The following is a 19,158-nucleotide window of genomic DNA, read 5'->3' on the forward strand; positions in this document are numbered from 1 at the left end:
CTCACACGAATTCGTAAGTGATTAAAGTGTGAAGTAATTACTCCTAGAATCCTATCAATTAAAAATCTATCAACTACAAATTTGGAGAAATATGAGATATGTTCTGCTTCACATTCTAAGACTATATACTCTTTTCAGAAAACATTTACTTCTCCTCCCAAGTTTTCAAATTCACTAATTTTAATTTTTTTTAAGGATGAAATTCATTAGCTAACAATTTCCGGATACATGACGGTACACAAGAATAAATGTTGAGGCTAGGATTATATGGGGCTACCTGAATAACTAGTGAGCACCCTGTTAGCTTAACTAGAATAGTTTCGCCCTATAATCCTTATTCGCATGAATTGAAGAATGCCGACTTCATGAAACCTTGCGGAAAAAATATCACAAGGAGCCATTATTTTATGTCAATTGTGATGAGATATATGCGAGCATCGAGATGTGTACATGATGGCGGGGAAACTTGAATTAGCAGTTCATGCAAATTCGGAAGTGATTAAAGTGTGATGTAATATTACTCCTAGAATCCTATCAATTAAAGATATATTAACTATAAATTAGGAGAAATATGAGATGTGTTCTTGTAACACCCATACTAGAAATTACCTAGGATATCTAGTATGCTCGTTAAACTTGGCATTGGATACATTAAAATTACAATAATAAAATTTCTTCTGAACATATCATAAAACTACTTGTCTATACATTTAAAATAGTACCACTGACGTGTACAACATACATGCAATGACAAGTAAATATAATTGTCCAGCTTCTTCTTCTACTTCATCACGAACTGCCCTGCTTGCGATCCACCTGTGTCTCTGAAATAAAATAAAAGGGATTGGGGTGAGACGGGATGTCTCAGTGAGTTCCACCTATCCTAGGCTGTAGGCAATCTCAGGGAACCTAGGATCGCCATTTGTCTCTAAACTCAACCATTTTGGGTTTATGCAGTTTTATCATGCATAACTGAGCGATCGGGGGATAACTAGGATCGCTATCTAAAAGACTGATATAATCCTGATACTAATACTCAACTCATAATCATAATTATAATCATAATGTCTGTCATATTATGTTAGAAATGTTAGCGTTGAACAAACAATATTATCTGAGTTGATTTTACGGAATAAACCCAGGTGGAGTAACCCCGGAATTTATTCCACTCTGACCGGTATATATATAAATATTTCCAACTGGCGGGAACCCAACTGACGGGGATACCGGACTCCTCTCATTATTGTGGGGTCATCCTCGCGGATAGTGCCCGTTCCAACTGGCGGGAACCTTTCGTATCCAACTGGCGGGATAGCGAAAGCCACAATTTAAACATGTTTTAATATTATAACTTGATCTGATTCTCTGATAACTGAGTCAATCCTCAACTCCACTACTGACGGGGAGATAGAGAGGAATAACTTATCTTAACTAATTTTCTTTTAATGAAAACATCCTGAAACTGATAATAAAGACGTAGTGATTCCGTCTTTATTATGAAATTATTTCTGATACTAACCTATTCAGGTTCTAGGCATATCGTTGTCATATGCCATTTCTAAAAGGTTATAAAATTTTCCCCATATCCTGATAAATTAAATTCGACTAATTAAGCCGAACTTCCATACTTAGAATTCTCTACTTTCCAATGATTGAAAATTTACCCATGAATAATTTGTTCAATAGCTATTTTACTCTAAACATTACTTTACACAAATAAATATACACTATGGTAGTGTATGATTAGAGGATATACATAATATAATTTCGGCTACATATTCGGCAATAATGAGAATTGGAGTCTTAGCTAAGTCAAACCATTATATTACCTTAAAAGTATAATTTATATTAGCTAAGAGTCGAAATAAAGTAGTAAAATCAAACAATTCTCACTTTACGTAACGTTAGCCGAAATTGCATATTTATTCATTCTCACGTAAAACTTATCATAATATTTTTCCTCTAACTTCTACATTACCATAATCATATTTATCAACATAAAAGTTATTTTAGAGTACTCTAGCAAGGGTATAAATCTTAATCATATTGTCACTAAATTATGTACTAATGTACTAAATCATATTCTATTATTCTAAAGGCATAATTTAACTACCCAAAGGGAAGTTTTCTAACTAAAGGAACTCACCGTGAATCATTCCTGCAAATTGCAAGCAGCTTATCCCAAAATCTGCAGCTCTGCTATCTCCAAAACTCTATAATCACTTTCCCAAAATAGCTTATGCCTTAGCTTATAGGTCTTGCCCCTTCTGAAACAATTCAAACCACTCGTGACATAGCCTTACTTCATCAACCAGTTTACACAAAAATTTTCATTTCAGTCCCTGCACCAGAAGTTTGCTGTTTGGCTATTTAAGCACTTCTAAAACAGCTTAATTATCATTTAAGCACTTTTAACATCACTAAACCAGCTTATCATTTTTCCATTACTCATATGTCAATTAAACATATCTCTCATAAGCTGTTCTTCAGAAAATAATACTTGAAACAACTTAACTTTCAACTTAAGCTATTCTTCAACGGCTTAACTAGCAACTTATAACTTCTATCACATAAATTTCGACCCAACCTTTAACACAGAAGTTCCAACATGTATTATTAGCCCTATGAACCACTTATACAGTAGTTTGAACTCACAACTTAGTCATTTAAGGCATTTTGATCAAAACAGCTTAACTGACAGCTTATTCCTTCTAAACCATTCATTTTCTGTTCAAATTTTCCAGAATCAAAACATACATGTATACACAACTCATATCCCATTTCCACAGCAATCCCAACATACTAACTTCAAAAATCAATTATGGAAGTTTTTGGGACAACTTGTGGCTTTTAGCTTTTAGCTTCTAGCTTCTAGCTTTTCATGCCAAACAACAACAACAATACCAATTCTACTAACAGCCCTTACCTCAAACTTCTTGCCAAGCCAAAACCCTAGCTTTTGTGTCTTGCTCCAACATGCTCAAACTTGCCTCTTATGCTCAAAACACCACATAAAGCTTCAATTGTCTCTACAAAGTCACCAATTCAACTCTTAGTTTTTTTTTTTTTTTATCATTTCTTCATACCATATTTCTAAATTCCATTACCACACATAATCCTCTTCCAATTACACATAAAACACATATCAAAGTTTGGATTAAATAAATTCCCATGAAAAGGTGATTATGCCACTTACCTTGTGATCAATTCATTCTTTGGTGCTCTTATGCAAACTCATAAGCTAATTTCCATGAAGCTTGAATGAAAATGAAGGTTATGGAGGAAGAAAGAGGAGGGGCGGTTTTGAGTGTTTAAGGAGGGAGGATGAATTTTGAAACTTAATTCTTGCTAAACACTCCACATGACACTCCTTGAATCATGTTCTTGATTATTTCATAGTAATTTTAGTGAAGAATTGAGAGGTTGACATGGTGGTAGTGTGGACCGATATTTTTGGAGTGAGAAGGAGGAAAGTTTTGTGCTTTGGTGAGTAGAATGATGTAGAAGAATGAAGAAAATGATAGAAAATATGTCTTGGTCCATTTTCAAATATCTAGGATGGCAAAATTACTAAAATGCCCCATTAATTTGTAACCATATAATTCTTCAAGTTCATTGGAATAATGTGTGAGATATTTACCGATTGACGTCGCATTTTTCAATAAATAATTAACCCTTCAGAAATTATTACCGTTCTGACATGTAACTGATACGACAATTTATTTAAAATTACGCGGGATATTACATTCTACCCCCCTTAAAGAAATTTCGTCCTCGAAATTTAGAGTTTACCTGATAATAAATACAAATAATTCCTCTATACTTTCGATCTGAGACTTTCACATACGTCTGTTACTAACTGATTTTCTTTATCCGACTAAATTATCGGTTTCCCTTGTTACATAAAGTCTTTCCACTACCTAGCCATAGATACAACTGACTTGAATTAATATGTTAAACCGATTTTAGGACATATTTTCCAATCTCATATGTCGAAAAGATTCGATAATAACCTTCTTATCTGTGATTTGTGAAATACATTATGCACATTCCGAACATAGTGGATAGTAAAGCTAACTGATGCATCTGATATCTTTCGAGTAAATTCCTTGTTCCACATATTCTTTATAAATTGTCTTAGGTTACTCCTACTTGTTTACCTTCACTGAATTCTTGAAAAATCTCATACGTCTACTAGAGTAACACTTCTATCGACTTTGTCAACTTTTATCTTGTCTTGGACGGATATGACCTTTGAGTGATCTTTCATGCTATGTCTGATCCCTATAAAATTTTATTTCTGAACTATGCCCCAAATAACGAGGTCTTATAATGATAATCAAATCATACTCTGTATAAGATCGTCCTTACTCTGAGCAATATCTGACGTCAAGTTTATTTCATCAAAAGTAAGAATTGTTCCAACTTTCTCCGTTAATTAATACATAAATAGGTAAATGTTACTTCTGATGTCTGTTATGTTTTATCTGAATAAACTCAACATTGTGCTACCTCTAACATCTGTTGGAAGTACTAACTGACGAGTACAATCTATAAATCAGATTTAAATACATAGTGTACTAACTGGCGAGTACATTAAATATATAAATCTTATATGAGAATGGTGCACTGACTGGCGAGTACACAATACACGAGGTAGTACAACTGATAGCTTAATACATAACATATATTTGTAGTCATTCAACTTTGCTTCTTCTATACCAGAATTTAAATCAATCACGATACACCTTGATCATATTAGGATGAGTAAAAAGTATCATCATAGATCTTCTCTTGAACTTATATGTTCAAAATATACATTTCATTCTTGAACAATATTGTTATAGCTGTTACTCTAGGGAATGTCTTATCATCTTTTCTTAATTCCATACTCATAACCTGAACATGCATAGTCCCATACCGTAGCTCACATAATTTTTCTAACTTATGTGATATCAATCTTTTCTTTATCTCAAAAAAATATGGAGTTTAGATTCCTGAACTTCACGACTAAAATTGCATTCAAGCATTTGCATTCATATTCTAAATAGTATATGTTCCCTCAGATACATGTTAATATACCTGATATTCCATGATAGTATTTCAAACCAAAATAAAAATAAAATCTTCAAGATACAACATTTATATCTTTGCCTCATACATGACTCCTTTTAACTAATCTGATACTTCTAAGTCATTCTTCGAAATCATGGCGTCGATTAACCGGGTTACATACTATAGGTGATTCCAATTTCTTATATTTAATAAGGTAGGAACACCTTCATCCTACTCTTACTACTTGAACTTTTTATATCTTTGAATCATGCGGTTTGGAAAATTGTTTAATTCGTCTCTTAAGATTTCCCATGAATATCTCATTCAAAGTCTTAAACTTTTGCACATTATGTTACTTCTTGCTGATTAATATCTCGCTGCGCTACTCTGATTTATTAGTTCACTTTGCTTAGGCGTACTACTCCAACCATACTGTAAATTTCTCCATCTCATTACTACATGTTATGAACATGGGGCTAACTTTACACTTCTTGCTATTTCGAGCACCGACTTATAATCACTGACGAGTCATTTTCAAATACTGCAATTTTTTTTTTCTTTAAACATGCACTACATACTTGTTTTCTCAAAGTGTTCCTTGAATGATTCTCACATTCACATTATTTATGAACTAAAACATACTTGAATCTTCGAGGCTTATTTCCATTTAGTTTGTTCTTGTCTGTATTGACAGTTACATTACACTTACGATCTCCTCTGTAATAACTTCGACTCCCAAAATTCGATCTAGTTAACAAAATCATTCTTTTGGTTTTCAAGACATTTGCATCAGAAAAATCATCAGATAAAAATGTTTAATTGCTCAATACTTTACTTCATTCTTAACTCTTTTACACTAGCGACAATTTTTCATGTAGCAGAACCTTAAAATAATTTTCAAATTCAAAAATCTTGATTTAATCTTTAACACATCAACCTATTGTATTCATGCGTTAATACATTCTTGTCCTCGACATTCCGTTGAAAGAACTTGACATCATTCGTCCATTAGTTCACCGAACTTCCGCAACTTATTATTATTAAATCTTTATTTTCCGTTCCGATCGAAAATTTACATCTTGTCTCTGACCATTACTGGGATCTCTTTCCACTTACTGTTATACTTGTATTTATTAGTCTAAATCAACTTAATAACTCATGATAAACGTATGGGGTCTGATTCAATTTCCTTAGTGTACTACTCCCGTTAGTCTAACTTCTCTTGCAATTTCTCATCAATAAGAATACATCTGAATCGTACTTTTATCCGTAAAAGATTTTTCCACTACTTTTTATTCATCCTTCTTGACACATATGATGCATAGCATCTTCACTTCCGGATTCATAAATTTGGCACTTTAAATTCGGGTGATACGACTAACCAGACATGATTTATCTGGCTTGCGTTGTCCATTAAATGCTTGCGTTGAGGAATTATCCTTATCTTCTCCAAAATAATTTACTTATTCCTTAATTAGTTCACTTAACAATTCAAGCATCAAAATCCAGCTCGTTTCGGCATTCAAGTCCTTCACTTCTTACATACTCTACATCCACCGAGAGCTTTTGGATTCCATTAATCATCTGACAATTTTTTTTCATACCTTACATCATACTTCTCATATTGAGACTCTTGTTAAGGTTACAATCATCCCTGAGTCTCTTCCTTCTCTTGTATCCAAATACGAAGTGCAGTTTAATAATATCAAAGTACTCCGTCTCACTCATAACATTTTCTATCCATTCCTGAGGAATTTCCATCTTCACAAATCACCAGCCACCTTTTGGCATTAAATACTTCTTTATCAAGATTCGTTATAAAACCTGACTTTTCTTCTTCATGCGCTTCATTCCTCCTAGGTCCTATTCAGCTCTCAGACATTTGTTCTAACTATCATATACTAGTTTGAGTTGATCAGGCTCAGCTAGATACGACATTTAGAATAAATATCCGGAACACAATGGTCCCACTGCATTTTATTGAATTCTAATGACCCAAGGCACGATCTGAATCGACCTGCTCTGATACCAAATTGTAACACCCATACTAGAAATTACCTAGGATATCTAGTATGCTCGTTAAACTTGGCATTGGATACATTAAAATTACAATAATAAAATTTCTTCTGAACATATCATAAAACTACTTGTCTATACATTTAAAATAGTACCACTGACGTGTACAACATACATGCAATGACAAGTAAATATAATTGTCCAGCTTCTTCTTCTACTTCATCACGAACTGCCCTGCTTGCGATCCACCTGTGTCTCTGAAATAAAATAAAAGGGATTGGGGTGAGACGGGATGTCTCAGTGAGTTCCACCTATCCTAGGCTGTAGGCAATCTCAGGGAACCTAGGATCGCCATTTGTCTCTAAACTCAACCATTTTGGGTTTATGCAGTTTTATCATGCATAACTGAGCGATCGGGGGATAACTAGGATCGCTATCTAAAAGACTAATATAATCCTGATACTAATACTCAACTCATAATCATAATTATAATCATAATGTCTGTCATATTATGTTAGAAATGTTAGCGTTGAACAAACAATATTATCTGAGTTGATTTTACGGAATAAACCCAGGTGGAGTAACCCCGAAATTTATTCCACTCTGACCGGTATATATATAAATATTTCCAACTGGCGGGAACCCAACTGACGGGGATACCGGACTCCTCTGATTATTGTGGGGTCATCCTCGCGGATAGTGCCCGTTCCAACTGGCGGGAACCTTTCGTATCCAACTGGTGGGATAGCGAAAGCCACAATTTAAACATGTTTTAATATTATAACTTGATCTGAGAGGAATAACTTATCTTAACTAATTTTCTTTTAATGAAAACATCCTGAAACTGATAATAAAGACGTAGTGATTCCGTCTTTATTCTGAAATTATTTCTGATACTAACCTATTCAGGTTCTAGGCATATCGTTGTCATATGCCATTTCTAAAAGGTTATAAAATTTTCCCCATATCCTGATGAATTAAATTCGACTAATTAAGCCGAACTTCCATACTTAGAATTCTCTACTTTCCAATGATTGGAAATTTACCCATGAATAATTTGTTCAATAGCTATTTTACTCTAAACATTACTTTACACAAATAAATATACACTATGGTAGTGTATGATTAGAGGATATACATAATATAATTTCGGCTACATATTCGGCAATAATGAGAATTGGAGTCTTAGCTAAGTCAAACCATTATATTACCTTAAAAGTATAATTTATATTAGCTAAGAGTCGAAATAAAGTAGTAAAATCAAACAATTCTCACTTTACGTAACGTTAGCCGAAATTGCATATTTATTCATTCTCACGTAAAACTTATCATAATATTTTTCCTCTAACTTCTACATTACCATAATCATATTTATCAACATAAAAGTTATTTTAGAGTACTCTAGCAAGGGTATAAATCTTAATCATATTGTCACTAAATTATGTACTAATGTACTAAATCATATTCTATTATTCTAAAGGCATAATTTAACTACCCAAAGGGAAGTTTTCTAACTAAAGGAACTCACCGTGAATCATTCCTGCAAATTGCAAGCAGCTTATCCCAAAATCTGCAGCTCTGCTATCTCCAAAACTCTATAATCACTTTCCCAAAATAGCTTATGCCTTAGCTTATAGGTCTTGCCCCTTCTGAAACAATTCAAACCACTCGTGACATAGCCTTACTTCATCAACCAGTTTACACAAAAAATTTCATTTCAGTCCCTGCACCAGAAGTTTGCCGTTTGGCTATTTAAGCACTTCTAAAACAGCTTAATTATCATTTAAGCACTTTTAACATCACTAAACCAGCTTATCATTTTTCCATTACTCATATGTCAATTAAACATATCTCTCATAAGCTGTTCTTCAGAAAATAATACTTGAAACAACTTAACTTTCAACTTAAGCTATTCTTCAACGGCTTAACTAGCAACTTATAACTTCTATCACATAAATTTCGACCCAACCTTTAACACAGAAGTTCCAACATGTATTATTAGCCCTATGAACCACTTATACAGTAGTTTGAACTCACAACTTAGTCATTTAAGGCATTTTGATCAAAACAGCTTAACTGACAGCTTATTCCTTCTAAACCATTCATTTTCTGTTCAAATTTTCCAGAATCAAAACATACATGTATACACAACTCATATCCCATTTCCACAGCAATCCCAACATACTAACTTCAAAAATCAATTATGGAAGTTTTTGGGACAACTTGTGGCTTTTAGCTTTTAGCTTCTAGCTTCTAGCTTTTCATGCCAAACAACAACAACAATACCAATTCTACTAACAGCCCTTACCTCAAACTTCTTGCCAAGCCAAAACCCTAGCTTTTGTGTCTTGCTCCAACATGCTCAAACTTGCCTCTTATGCTCAAAACACCACATAAAGCTTCAATTGTCTCTACAAAGTCACCAATTCAACTCTTAGTTTTTTTTTTTTTATCATTTCTTCATACCATATTTCTAAATTCCATTACCACACATAATCCTCTTCCAATTACACATAAAACACATATCAAAGTTTGGATTAAATAAATTCCCATGAAAAGGTGATTATGCCACTTACCTTGTGATCAATTCATTCTTTGGTGCTCTTATGCAAACTCATAAGCTAATTTCCATGAAGCTTGAATGAAAATGAAGGTTATGGAGGAAGAAAGAGGAGGGGCGGTTTTGAGTGTTTAAGGAGGGAGGATGAATTTTGAAACTTAATTCTTGCTAAACACTCCACATGACACTCCTTGAATCATGTTCTTGATTATTTCATAGTAATTTTAGTGAAGAATTGAGAGGTTGACATGGTGGTAGTGTGGACCGATATTTTTGGAGTGAGAAGGAGGAAAGTTTTGTGCTTTGGTGAGTAGAATGATGTAGAAGAATGAAGAAAATGATAGAAAATATGTCTTGGTCCATTTTCAAATATCTAGGATGGCAAAATTACTAAAATGCCCCATTAATTTGTAACCATATAATTCTTCAAGTTCATTGGAATAATGTGTGAGATATTTACCGATTGACGTCGCATTTTTCAATAAATAATTAACCCTTCAGAAATTATTACCGTTCTGACATGTAACTGATACGACAATTTATTTAAAATTACGCGGGATATTACAGTTCTACTTCACATTCACTAATTTACTTCTCCCAAGTTTTCAAATTCACTAATTTTAATTTTTTTAAGGATGAACTTCATTGCATTTCATTAGCTAACATTTGCCAGATGTATGACCGTACATGAGAATAAATGTGGAGGCTAGGATCATATGGGACTGCCTGACAAACTCGTGAGCACACCATTAGCTTAACTATTAATTTAATGAAAGTTTAACTATTAACTTTTTATCCACTCAAAGTAAGGGTGGCAAAACGGGCTCGGCCCGTCGGGCCAGCCCGTTTAACCCGCCATTTTAGGCGGGCAGGGGTGAAATTTTGAGCCCATCTCTCTAGTTAGCCCGCCCCTGTTAAGCCCGCTGAAAAAGCGGGTCATAGCGGGGTGGGGCGGGCTAGCCCGCGGGCTTATTAAACTTTCTTTTTTATTTTAGTGACCAAATTTTTAATTTACACATCCCATAAACAATTGGGCCAAATGATGCCAATTCAACCTCAAATTGTCTAACTCTCTCTGATAGTGATAAGTGATAACTGATTCACCACTAGTCCACTACCTCTAGAAAAAAACTAATTCACCACTGCATTATATTGAGACTTATTTCATGTTGCTGGATTTATTTTGTAATTTGTTTTATGTTGGATGTATGCTTGATTTATTTTAAGATTTGTTTAATGTTAGAGTCTTTATATTGAATTTATTGTTTTTATAATAGCAACGTATTTGTTAATAACAATCGACAAAAAACCACCCCGTTTTTGAGTTTGAGCCCACCCCCTCAAGTTGGCCCGCCTCGCCCCACCCCGTTTTTGACGGGCTAATAGCGGGCTTGCCTAAACGGGGCGGGCTGGCCCGTATTGCCATCCGTGAAAAACCATAGTAAGTACTTTGTAATGGTCTACGTACATCCGAGATTATGTTAATTTAGGTGCATTTCATGTATATCCCAAATGTGCAAAGGAATACGAAAGGTCTTGACCCACACATCCCTTAAAGTTCCATCGCCGTTGAACACCGAGGAACAACCTCTCAGAAATTTCCTAACCATCAGTTTTGGTTTTTCTTCATCACTCTCACTAGTTCACCTCCAATCGGGCACCAGAGCAACACAAGATTATCACCCATGGGGACGAATTTGATATTAGTGTATCAACCATTCCAGAGGGTTGTCTACAGCCGTTTCAAATCACTAAAATAAGCCAGAGAACCCACAAAACATTGATCCATATCTATGAAGATGGATACATGAGACTAAGAGTCTGTTTTGTTCGAGAGTTTTGGAGGGGAGGGAAGGTGAGGGAATATTTTTTATTTGAAGTGTTTAGTTCAATTTTCCGAAAGGTAGGAGAGGGGAGAGGAGGGGAGTAAATTATATTGCACTGCCAAAATGATCCTTAGATTAATTTAAAATCTCAATATTATACTTATAACAACATTTATTACTATTAGGTTATATTATCCTTTCCTTCAAAAAAAAAAAAAAAGGTTATATTATCCTTGAAACAACTTCTTATTGCGCACTTGTAAAAAAAAAAAAAAAAAAAAACTTCTTATTGCGCTAACGCTTATAGATTATTAACAATATTTTATAGAAATTTTGCGTCTAAATTACCAACAATATTTTATATAAATATTTTATATAGATAACAAATTATAAGTATAGTTATTTGTGACTTTTAAATGTAATAAACTATACAAACCATATTTATATTTTTCAATGACAACAATAATATAACAATTTTTTTTATCTTTTTTAATAAAATCAACAAATATCATATTATTATATAAAAATTTGTTTAAGGGTATAGTTGGAATATAAAAAGCCAACTCAATATCTCTCTGAAACCCCCAATTTTCTTTATATATAATATAGGTTAGGTTATATGTTATATTATCTTGTAACAACTTTTATACCATATAATTAACTATTTTTCTTAGTAACAACTTTTATTACTAATTGAAAACAACCATATTACTAATGCATTATTCCATCGTCTACATCGTGTTGTTGTTGATTGGATCATTATTACTAATTAATTAAGTTTAATTTTTTTTTTTTTGCTAAGCAAGGAGTAATGGCAGACATCGGGAGGAAACACCGACATACCAACTCAGTTGGCATCTGGGAAACCTCCGTCCTATGCCGCCAAACTCTAAAATTTTATTAAAAAAAAGGAAAAAAAATATACAAGAACAGGGGGGACTAGGCCAAAACCCTCAGAAGAAAAACAAACAAAAAAAGCTGAAAAAAAAAACTACTACAGACTAAGAAAATCTGTAGTTAAACAAACCAACTCTACGAAGAAATCCATATGCAACTGACGATCAGCCGGAAGAGTATCTAACCAAATAGAACTTTGAATCCCATGACTCAGAGTCATCAATTTGTCCGCACAGTTGATACGGACATTCCAATATAACAGAATTATTTGGAAGATGGAAGAGCACCCTTTGCGCGGGTTTGATAGGACGTACCAAGGACTTGCTTTTTACGAGTTTGTTTATGTGCCTTGGTAAGAACTTGAGTGAAGCCTTCATCAGCCATTCGTTGAACATATTCACGGATTCTGGCCCATAAATCAAGACCATCTTGAATGTTCTTGCTAACATGTTGTTGCACGGGTGGGACCGGAAACGATAAATTTACCTCTGCCTCATCTGTGATATTGTTTGTTGCGTGTTGGAAATCCGCAGCATCTTCTTTACAAGCATCAACAGACCCTTCAATTAGATCAGTGGCTGAACCATGCCCATCAATATTGACATGCACCTCTACATCGGGCAAGCTGGCAGCAGGGCTAGTAACATCAAAAGGCACCTCAACTGAAACATGTTCAGAAATTGCAGCAGCTACCTCGTGCTCAATATCTAGGTTAGCCACGTGAGTTTGAACATCAGAGGAGATCGCTTCCAATACATGTAGCGAGTTGCTGGGCAGCCGGTCTGCCTTCCTTGTAATAGCTTCTGGTTGTACCTCAAATGTGACGGTCACATCATTTAGATCTTTTTCACCATGGTTAGTGTCATCAGCTTGCACTTCTTCATTATGATTACCATCCTTCATGGCATCTGCCATGTCAGTTCTGCCTTCATTTTGCATTGCCGTCATAGTAAGTTCTGTGTGTGATTCAGGTAGCTGCTTTGGAGCATCAGTAGCCGTGACATCTGCCATGTCAGTTCTGCCTTCCATTTGCATTGCCGTCATAGTAGGCTCTGTGTGTGATTCAGGTTGCTGCGTTGGTACAACATTAGTCTCTGGCTGCAAGGTAGGAGAGGGTATTGAATTATCTTGCTGATTGTTCTCCACAGATGCAAACGCCTTTGAAGAGCCAATTCCCTCCGGGTTATCCTTCGATTTCCAGGTTTGTTTTGATCTTTGCGAATGTACCGGCTGCTTTCCGTTATCAACATTCTTCTTTCCATGGTTAATTGGCTGCTCATGCCTCTCCATACTTTGGGGGTGTAACCGACGACATGAATTGATGTTGTGACCAATACTATAACAATGAGAACAAAAGTCAGGGAGTCCCTCATATTCAATAGCAAGAGGGAAAGCAAAACCCTCGCGTTCAACCATCACCTCGTAAAAAATAGTCTTTGAAAGATCCAAATCAACAAGTATCCGTGCATAGTGCCCATACAGCCTGTTCCTCGTGACATTATCAATCAGTAACGGTGTACCTACCGCGCCCGCAATTTCATACAGTGTTCTCTCCATCCAATACTCTTGCGGGAGTTCCCAAAGCCTAATCCATACTTGTGTGTGCGTCTGCCTTTGGGTATGCAGATTGAAATCCTTAGTCCATTCAAATAGTCTAAGCAGCCCCGGTTTCAAACTCACTGTACCAGCTGCCCAAACAGTGCGCATATCATCGTGCGAAGCAAAAAAGAATTCATAAAATCCTCGTCCGAGTGAAAGCATATGCCATGGGCCTTTAACTTTCCATATCTTCTGCAATTTACCGGTGACATCTTTCGTTGCATAAGGTTTGTCTCCTTTGTTTAAGACCAAACGTCCCCGTAGGTTAATCTTGCAGTAATCGACACCCCGGGAGTAAGCAGTAGAAGAGATTGAGACAGATAGTGTTTCTCCACGGATTGAAGGCAACGGGAGAGGTTCAGAAAATGACGGAGTGCCACAAAGAGCTTGTGCAAAGGATGGTTTTGCAGACTGCACAGGAGGAGCAATCGGAGCAGCAGAAACATTTTGTGCCAAGGTCGGAATGATACTACCTGACGTCACGGTCACAACTGGAAGGGCAGAAGCGGCGAGCTCCGCCTGCCAGTCAAACATGGCAGGCGAGCAGAAGCACCACAAAAATAGGGCAAAATCGATCCAAACAAGAGATGGAGCAGAAGGCAGCGGTCAAATGAAACTTCTTGAATATCTATTCCAAACACTTGAACAATCAAATTGAATTAAATTGACTAAAGAGAAAGCCAATCGGTGGACTCAATTCAATCATTCAAATGGAAAAAGAGTTGTAATCGGTGGACCAATTCAATGCAATTTGTAATATTTGAGAGAGAATTAAACAACTAGCAATGAAGGAAAAACAAGAAAAGCAAACCGATTGGAATCGGCGCCGTCATGTTCCTCCCGTCCCCCAAAACATTGGTGTCCAAACATACCCTAAGTCAAAATTGAGATTTTGTAAAAGGGGGCTAAACACAAGGGCAGTCTTTGGCTATTTTTTTTTATTAAGGGGCCAAGGTCTCTAAATTTTGAAAGTTAGGAGGTGGAAAGTGTGTTTAAACCTTCTTTTCATTCATCTGTAACACATTTTAGAATTTTCTCTATTTTATTAAACAATGAATTATATTATTTAATCGTTCTAATTATTCTTCCTACGTTGTCATTTTTATAAAATATTTCTACATTCTTTTTTTTTTTTTGAAGAAACATTCTTTTATTTATATTTTTGAAGGATTCTACATTTTTTTATGGTCAACCATAAATATGATAAAAATTATATACCAAAGAAAAATATAAACATTTTAAATAGTTCTAAAATTTGATCACCAAAAAAAATTAGTTCAAAATTTAAGTTACTGCGGTATGAAATAAATAAAATTATCGCATTACTAAATAAAAGGAGTTCAGGTATGCTCCATTTACCTTGTGCTCCAACAAAAGTTACTGTGTTAGTGTTATGAAGTAAATAAAATTGTTTTACAAAAGTGCAACATTCACATGTCCATAGTCAACTCAAAGGAAAAGCCCATATTTTCGAATCCATCCTTTATTATTATAAAAGCTAGACTTGTTTGGCTAGCATGTTTGCCCTAATCCTCCCTATTTTGCCCTAATTCCCTAGCTTTTTTCCCTCCTAAACATGTAATAATTGCTCGAGTAATCTCATCCGTTCAAGCATTTGATCACATCCGTTTATTCGACCTTGAAAAAAGTTCTCTCACTTCGTTAATGCAATTGAATACCTATTAAAGCCTAATCAAGTCGAAACACGTACTAATCACTCTACCAATTACTGCCAATTGAATACCTATTAATGCTCACTTATAATGGCAATTAAGAACGTAGTTAATGGCTTGAAAACGTCATTAATGGCCATTAAAAATGTTTCACACATACACATAAACACCCCTAAGTTTATGGCAATTGAAGATGTTTCGCGCATACATTTTTTAGGCATTGTTGTTTCACGCATACACGCCTTGCTGTTTCACGCATACACTAATTCCTGTCGCATTAGGCTACTAACATTTCAATGTTTCACACATGGATTATTTACACCATATTGTGCTATCTGATACAGAGTGGTAGGAGGATATGCGTTTCAAGGTGAAATTTCCCTCGAATTTTACCACTAAAATATGCACTAATCACTCTACCAATTACTACCTATTAAAATTAATTATGACATACTTATTTCAAAAAATAACACATATCATGGTTGATCCGATTTTGAATAGTAATTATTGCGTACTGTTAATGACAATTAAGAACGTAATTAATGGCTTGAAAACGCCGTTAATGGCCATTAAAAACGTCGTTAACGTCCTTTTAATCCACGGCACTCCACGCTTTTAGTTGATTTTATGCATTATGCACTAACCACTCTACCAATTACTACCTATTAAATACAATTATGACATACTTATTTCAAAAAATTATTGCTGTTTAAAGGTTGATTCGATTTTTTTTTTTTGAGGGAAGGTTGATTCGATTTTGAATAGTAATTATGACGTAGTGTTAATGGCAATTAGAAACGTAGTTAATGGCTTTAAAACGTCGTTAATGGCAATTAAAAACTTTTGAACAGTAATTATTACCTTTAGAACACTACGATTATTCACATTTGAAACTGACGAAGAGAATTGCCAATTACCTATTTAAATACCACTTAGTTGTGCTATTACAACCATTCTCTACTTTAAGCAAATATATATCAAATATAACTCTTTCTTGCACTTGCTAATATGGCAAACACTTTCACCCCTATCTCAGCTGTGACAAGTGGAAGGAGGGATTTGAAGTTGATTGTCCGTGTGGCCCATATATGGCTGATCCGTGATAAGGAAAATCCAGACGATGTTATCTTCATGAACATGATATTGGTTGATGAGAAGGTATATTATATGTTTCGATTGTATAAATAAATGATCCTTTTTTCAAGTTGCCACTATGATAACATATAATATGGTTTATTTTTGATGACATGTTATTTTTTGTTTATTGAGGAAGGATCCATGCCACTGTTTGTAAGTTCCTGGTGCCAACGATTCAAGGAATGGTTGAAGAAGAAGGAACATATAAGTTAGAGAATGTCATGGTAGGATTTAATGAGGTACCTTACAAACTCTTGCCACACAAGCACAAACTTAACATGGCGGCAAATGCGAGATTTACTAAGGTGAATGCAGGCAATTTACCTCAGAACGTGTTTGAATTCATGTCTTTCAAAGACATTTTGATCTCTCCGTCAGAGGACGTGGTTACTAGTATGAAATCCTACCTTTTTTTTTTTTGCTAATTTGTTACTAGCTGTAATGTTAATGCATATTTTTTTGTTGTAGATGTCATTGGTCATGTAGTTGAGAAAGATGGTGTACGCGAAACCGAAAAGAATGGAAGAAAAAGCAAAGTCATTGATCTTACACTCGAGGATTTAGAGTAAGATGTGCAATATATAACTTATCGGTTTATTTCAATTGATGACTTTATTCTCATGATCGAGTTGATTGTGTTATTTGGTGTTTCAGGAACACCAGGATCCGTTGCTGTCTTTGGGGTGAATTTGCAACTGATATTGAAAACTACTTTGCAACCCATGACAACACTAAGTCTGTTGTGTTGATTGTCCAATTTGGCAGATTGAGGAAGTATATGGGTAAATATTTTAATATGACTTAGTGTTGTGTTCAGTGTACTCACTGTACTTATGAATTTAATACTAATTTAACTAATATTTACCCAATAAACAGGTGCAATGGGCGTGGCGAATTCGTTTTTCGGGTCCAAGGTTATCATGGATGGTGATCTTCCTGAAGTTGAAGATTATAAAAGAGGGTAAATATTAGTTAAATTAATAGTCACGACAATATTATTATGTTAGTTAGAAATTTGTGAATAGGTTCTTAATGTAAATGATGCCCGTTAACAGGATGAAAAATTGTCATGTTGGCCTAACACAAGGTGTTAGTCAGATGTCCTCATGTATTGCACGCCCTGTATCTGAGGAGTTGCTTGACACCTCCAGAATGACTATTGAGGATCTTATTGAGGCGAGATCGGTACTAAACATATCTTATTTCAATATATTGCATAATGTATTTTTTGGTTTCTGCTGTGATGGATTAAAATAAAGTTTTGTAATTTAATAGTTTGTATTTCAAATATTAAGAAACTTTTTTGTTTTGTTTTGAGGAAACATATTTGATCACTATTTTTAATTGTTCGATCACTATTTTTATCTATTGTAGACTTTTATATATTGCGATTGAAAACAAGATTAATTATATTTGCTTAAAGAAACCATAATAAGTTCATCTATTAATCTTATTGTTGCAATCTAAACAAATACTAAAACTAGAATAAAAATAGTGAAAAAAATACAGTCACCGATTTGTAGAAATAATAATAATAGTCATCATGGCTCTTTGATTAATTATGTAGTGATCATGTCTCAAACCATGGACGATAAATGCCATTTGATTTGCAATATAAGGTCTTAAGAGATCAACATATTTATTTCTTAGAAACCGACAAAATAGGTATATCGTCACATGAGAAATCAAATTTGAATTACTCCATGAGAACGTAGTTAATGCTAATTAAAAAACGAATAACTTACTTAATGCTAATTAAAAATGAATAATACACTTTTAATGCAATTAACAACGAATGACGCACTGTTAATGGCAATTAAATGGCTTGAAAACGTAGTTAATGGCAATTGAAAATTTTTAACTTGAATATTTTCCTATAAGAATTTCTTTTAATTGCTTTTATGAATTATGCACTAATTACTCTACCGATTACTACCTATTAAAAGCATTTATGACGTACTTATATCAATTGGTCACGAAAAACTTAATACACGGAGAAGTTAATCGACTATGCTATATATGTTATATATCAAATATGCTCTAATAAAAAAAAATAACCACGAAAAATATATTATACACATTTGTCACGCTATATGGAAAAGCTTTGCATCAATATGCACAAAAAATTTAACAACAAATATTGCATCACGAAAAAAATTGATGCAGTATATTTTTTGTTAAATTTTCTGTTTCCATTCTTTTCGGTAATGACACTTTTTTTTTATGCTCTCCGTTTTTCTTGATGATGTGACTTAAGATAGAGCAGTGCATGGCTATGTGCAATTTTGTTAACAAGTATTCAATTTTATTCAATTTTGTTAACTACCATTTCATTTTGTTATGTATGATATAAAACTTCTATCGGCTATGTATGGTTACATTATTTTCATTGATT

The 19,158-nt window shown here is 34.4% G+C and overlaps 1 protein-coding gene and 2 long non-coding RNA genes across 4 annotated transcripts; 1 reads left to right on the plus strand and 2 right to left on the minus strand.

Moving 5' to 3' along the window:
• Positions 1–624: 624 nt before the first annotated feature.
• LOC146912977 (uncharacterized) lies at positions 625–3,809 on the minus strand. The gene is made up of 4 exons (XR_015013230.1): positions 3,197–3,809; positions 2,927–3,029; positions 2,147–2,342; positions 625–824 (listed from the first exon to the last, which is right to left on the minus strand). It is a non-coding gene; the product is annotated as an uncharacterized LOC146912977 (long non-coding RNA).
• A 3,319-nt stretch (positions 3,810–7,128) lies between these two features.
• Positions 7,129–10,170, minus strand: LOC146912978 (uncharacterized). 2 transcript variants are annotated; one of them, XR_015013232.1, is made up of 4 exons: positions 9,648–10,157; positions 9,380–9,482; positions 8,600–8,795; positions 7,129–7,328 (listed from the first exon to the last, which is right to left on the minus strand). It is a non-coding gene; the product is annotated as an uncharacterized LOC146912978 (long non-coding RNA). The 2 variants fall into 2 exon arrangements; XR_015013231.1 differs by having other exon boundaries at positions 8,600–9,482; positions 9,648–10,170.
• Positions 10,171–16,496: 6,326 nt separating this feature from the next.
• On the plus strand, positions 16,497–18,127 carry LOC146912979 (uncharacterized). The gene is made up of 6 exons (XM_085716273.1): positions 16,497–16,784; positions 16,900–17,156; positions 17,232–17,328; positions 17,418–17,545; positions 17,640–17,724; positions 17,819–18,127. Exons 1-6 carry the CDS (start codon positions 16,777–16,779, stop codon positions 18,018–18,020), a joined length of 777 nt encoding a protein of 258 aa, XP_085572399.1. The 5' UTR covers positions 16,497–16,776; the 3' UTR covers positions 18,021–18,127.
• The last annotated feature ends 1,031 nt before the right edge of the window (positions 18,128–19,158 follow it).

The sequence above is a fragment of the Medicago sativa genome, chromosome 6, assembly GCF_051527215.1.
Source record: "Medicago sativa cultivar Bolivia chromosome 6, Bolivia_mono, whole genome shotgun sequence".
NCBI classification, from domain to species: domain Eukaryota; kingdom Viridiplantae; phylum Streptophyta; class Magnoliopsida; order Fabales; family Fabaceae; genus Medicago; species Medicago sativa.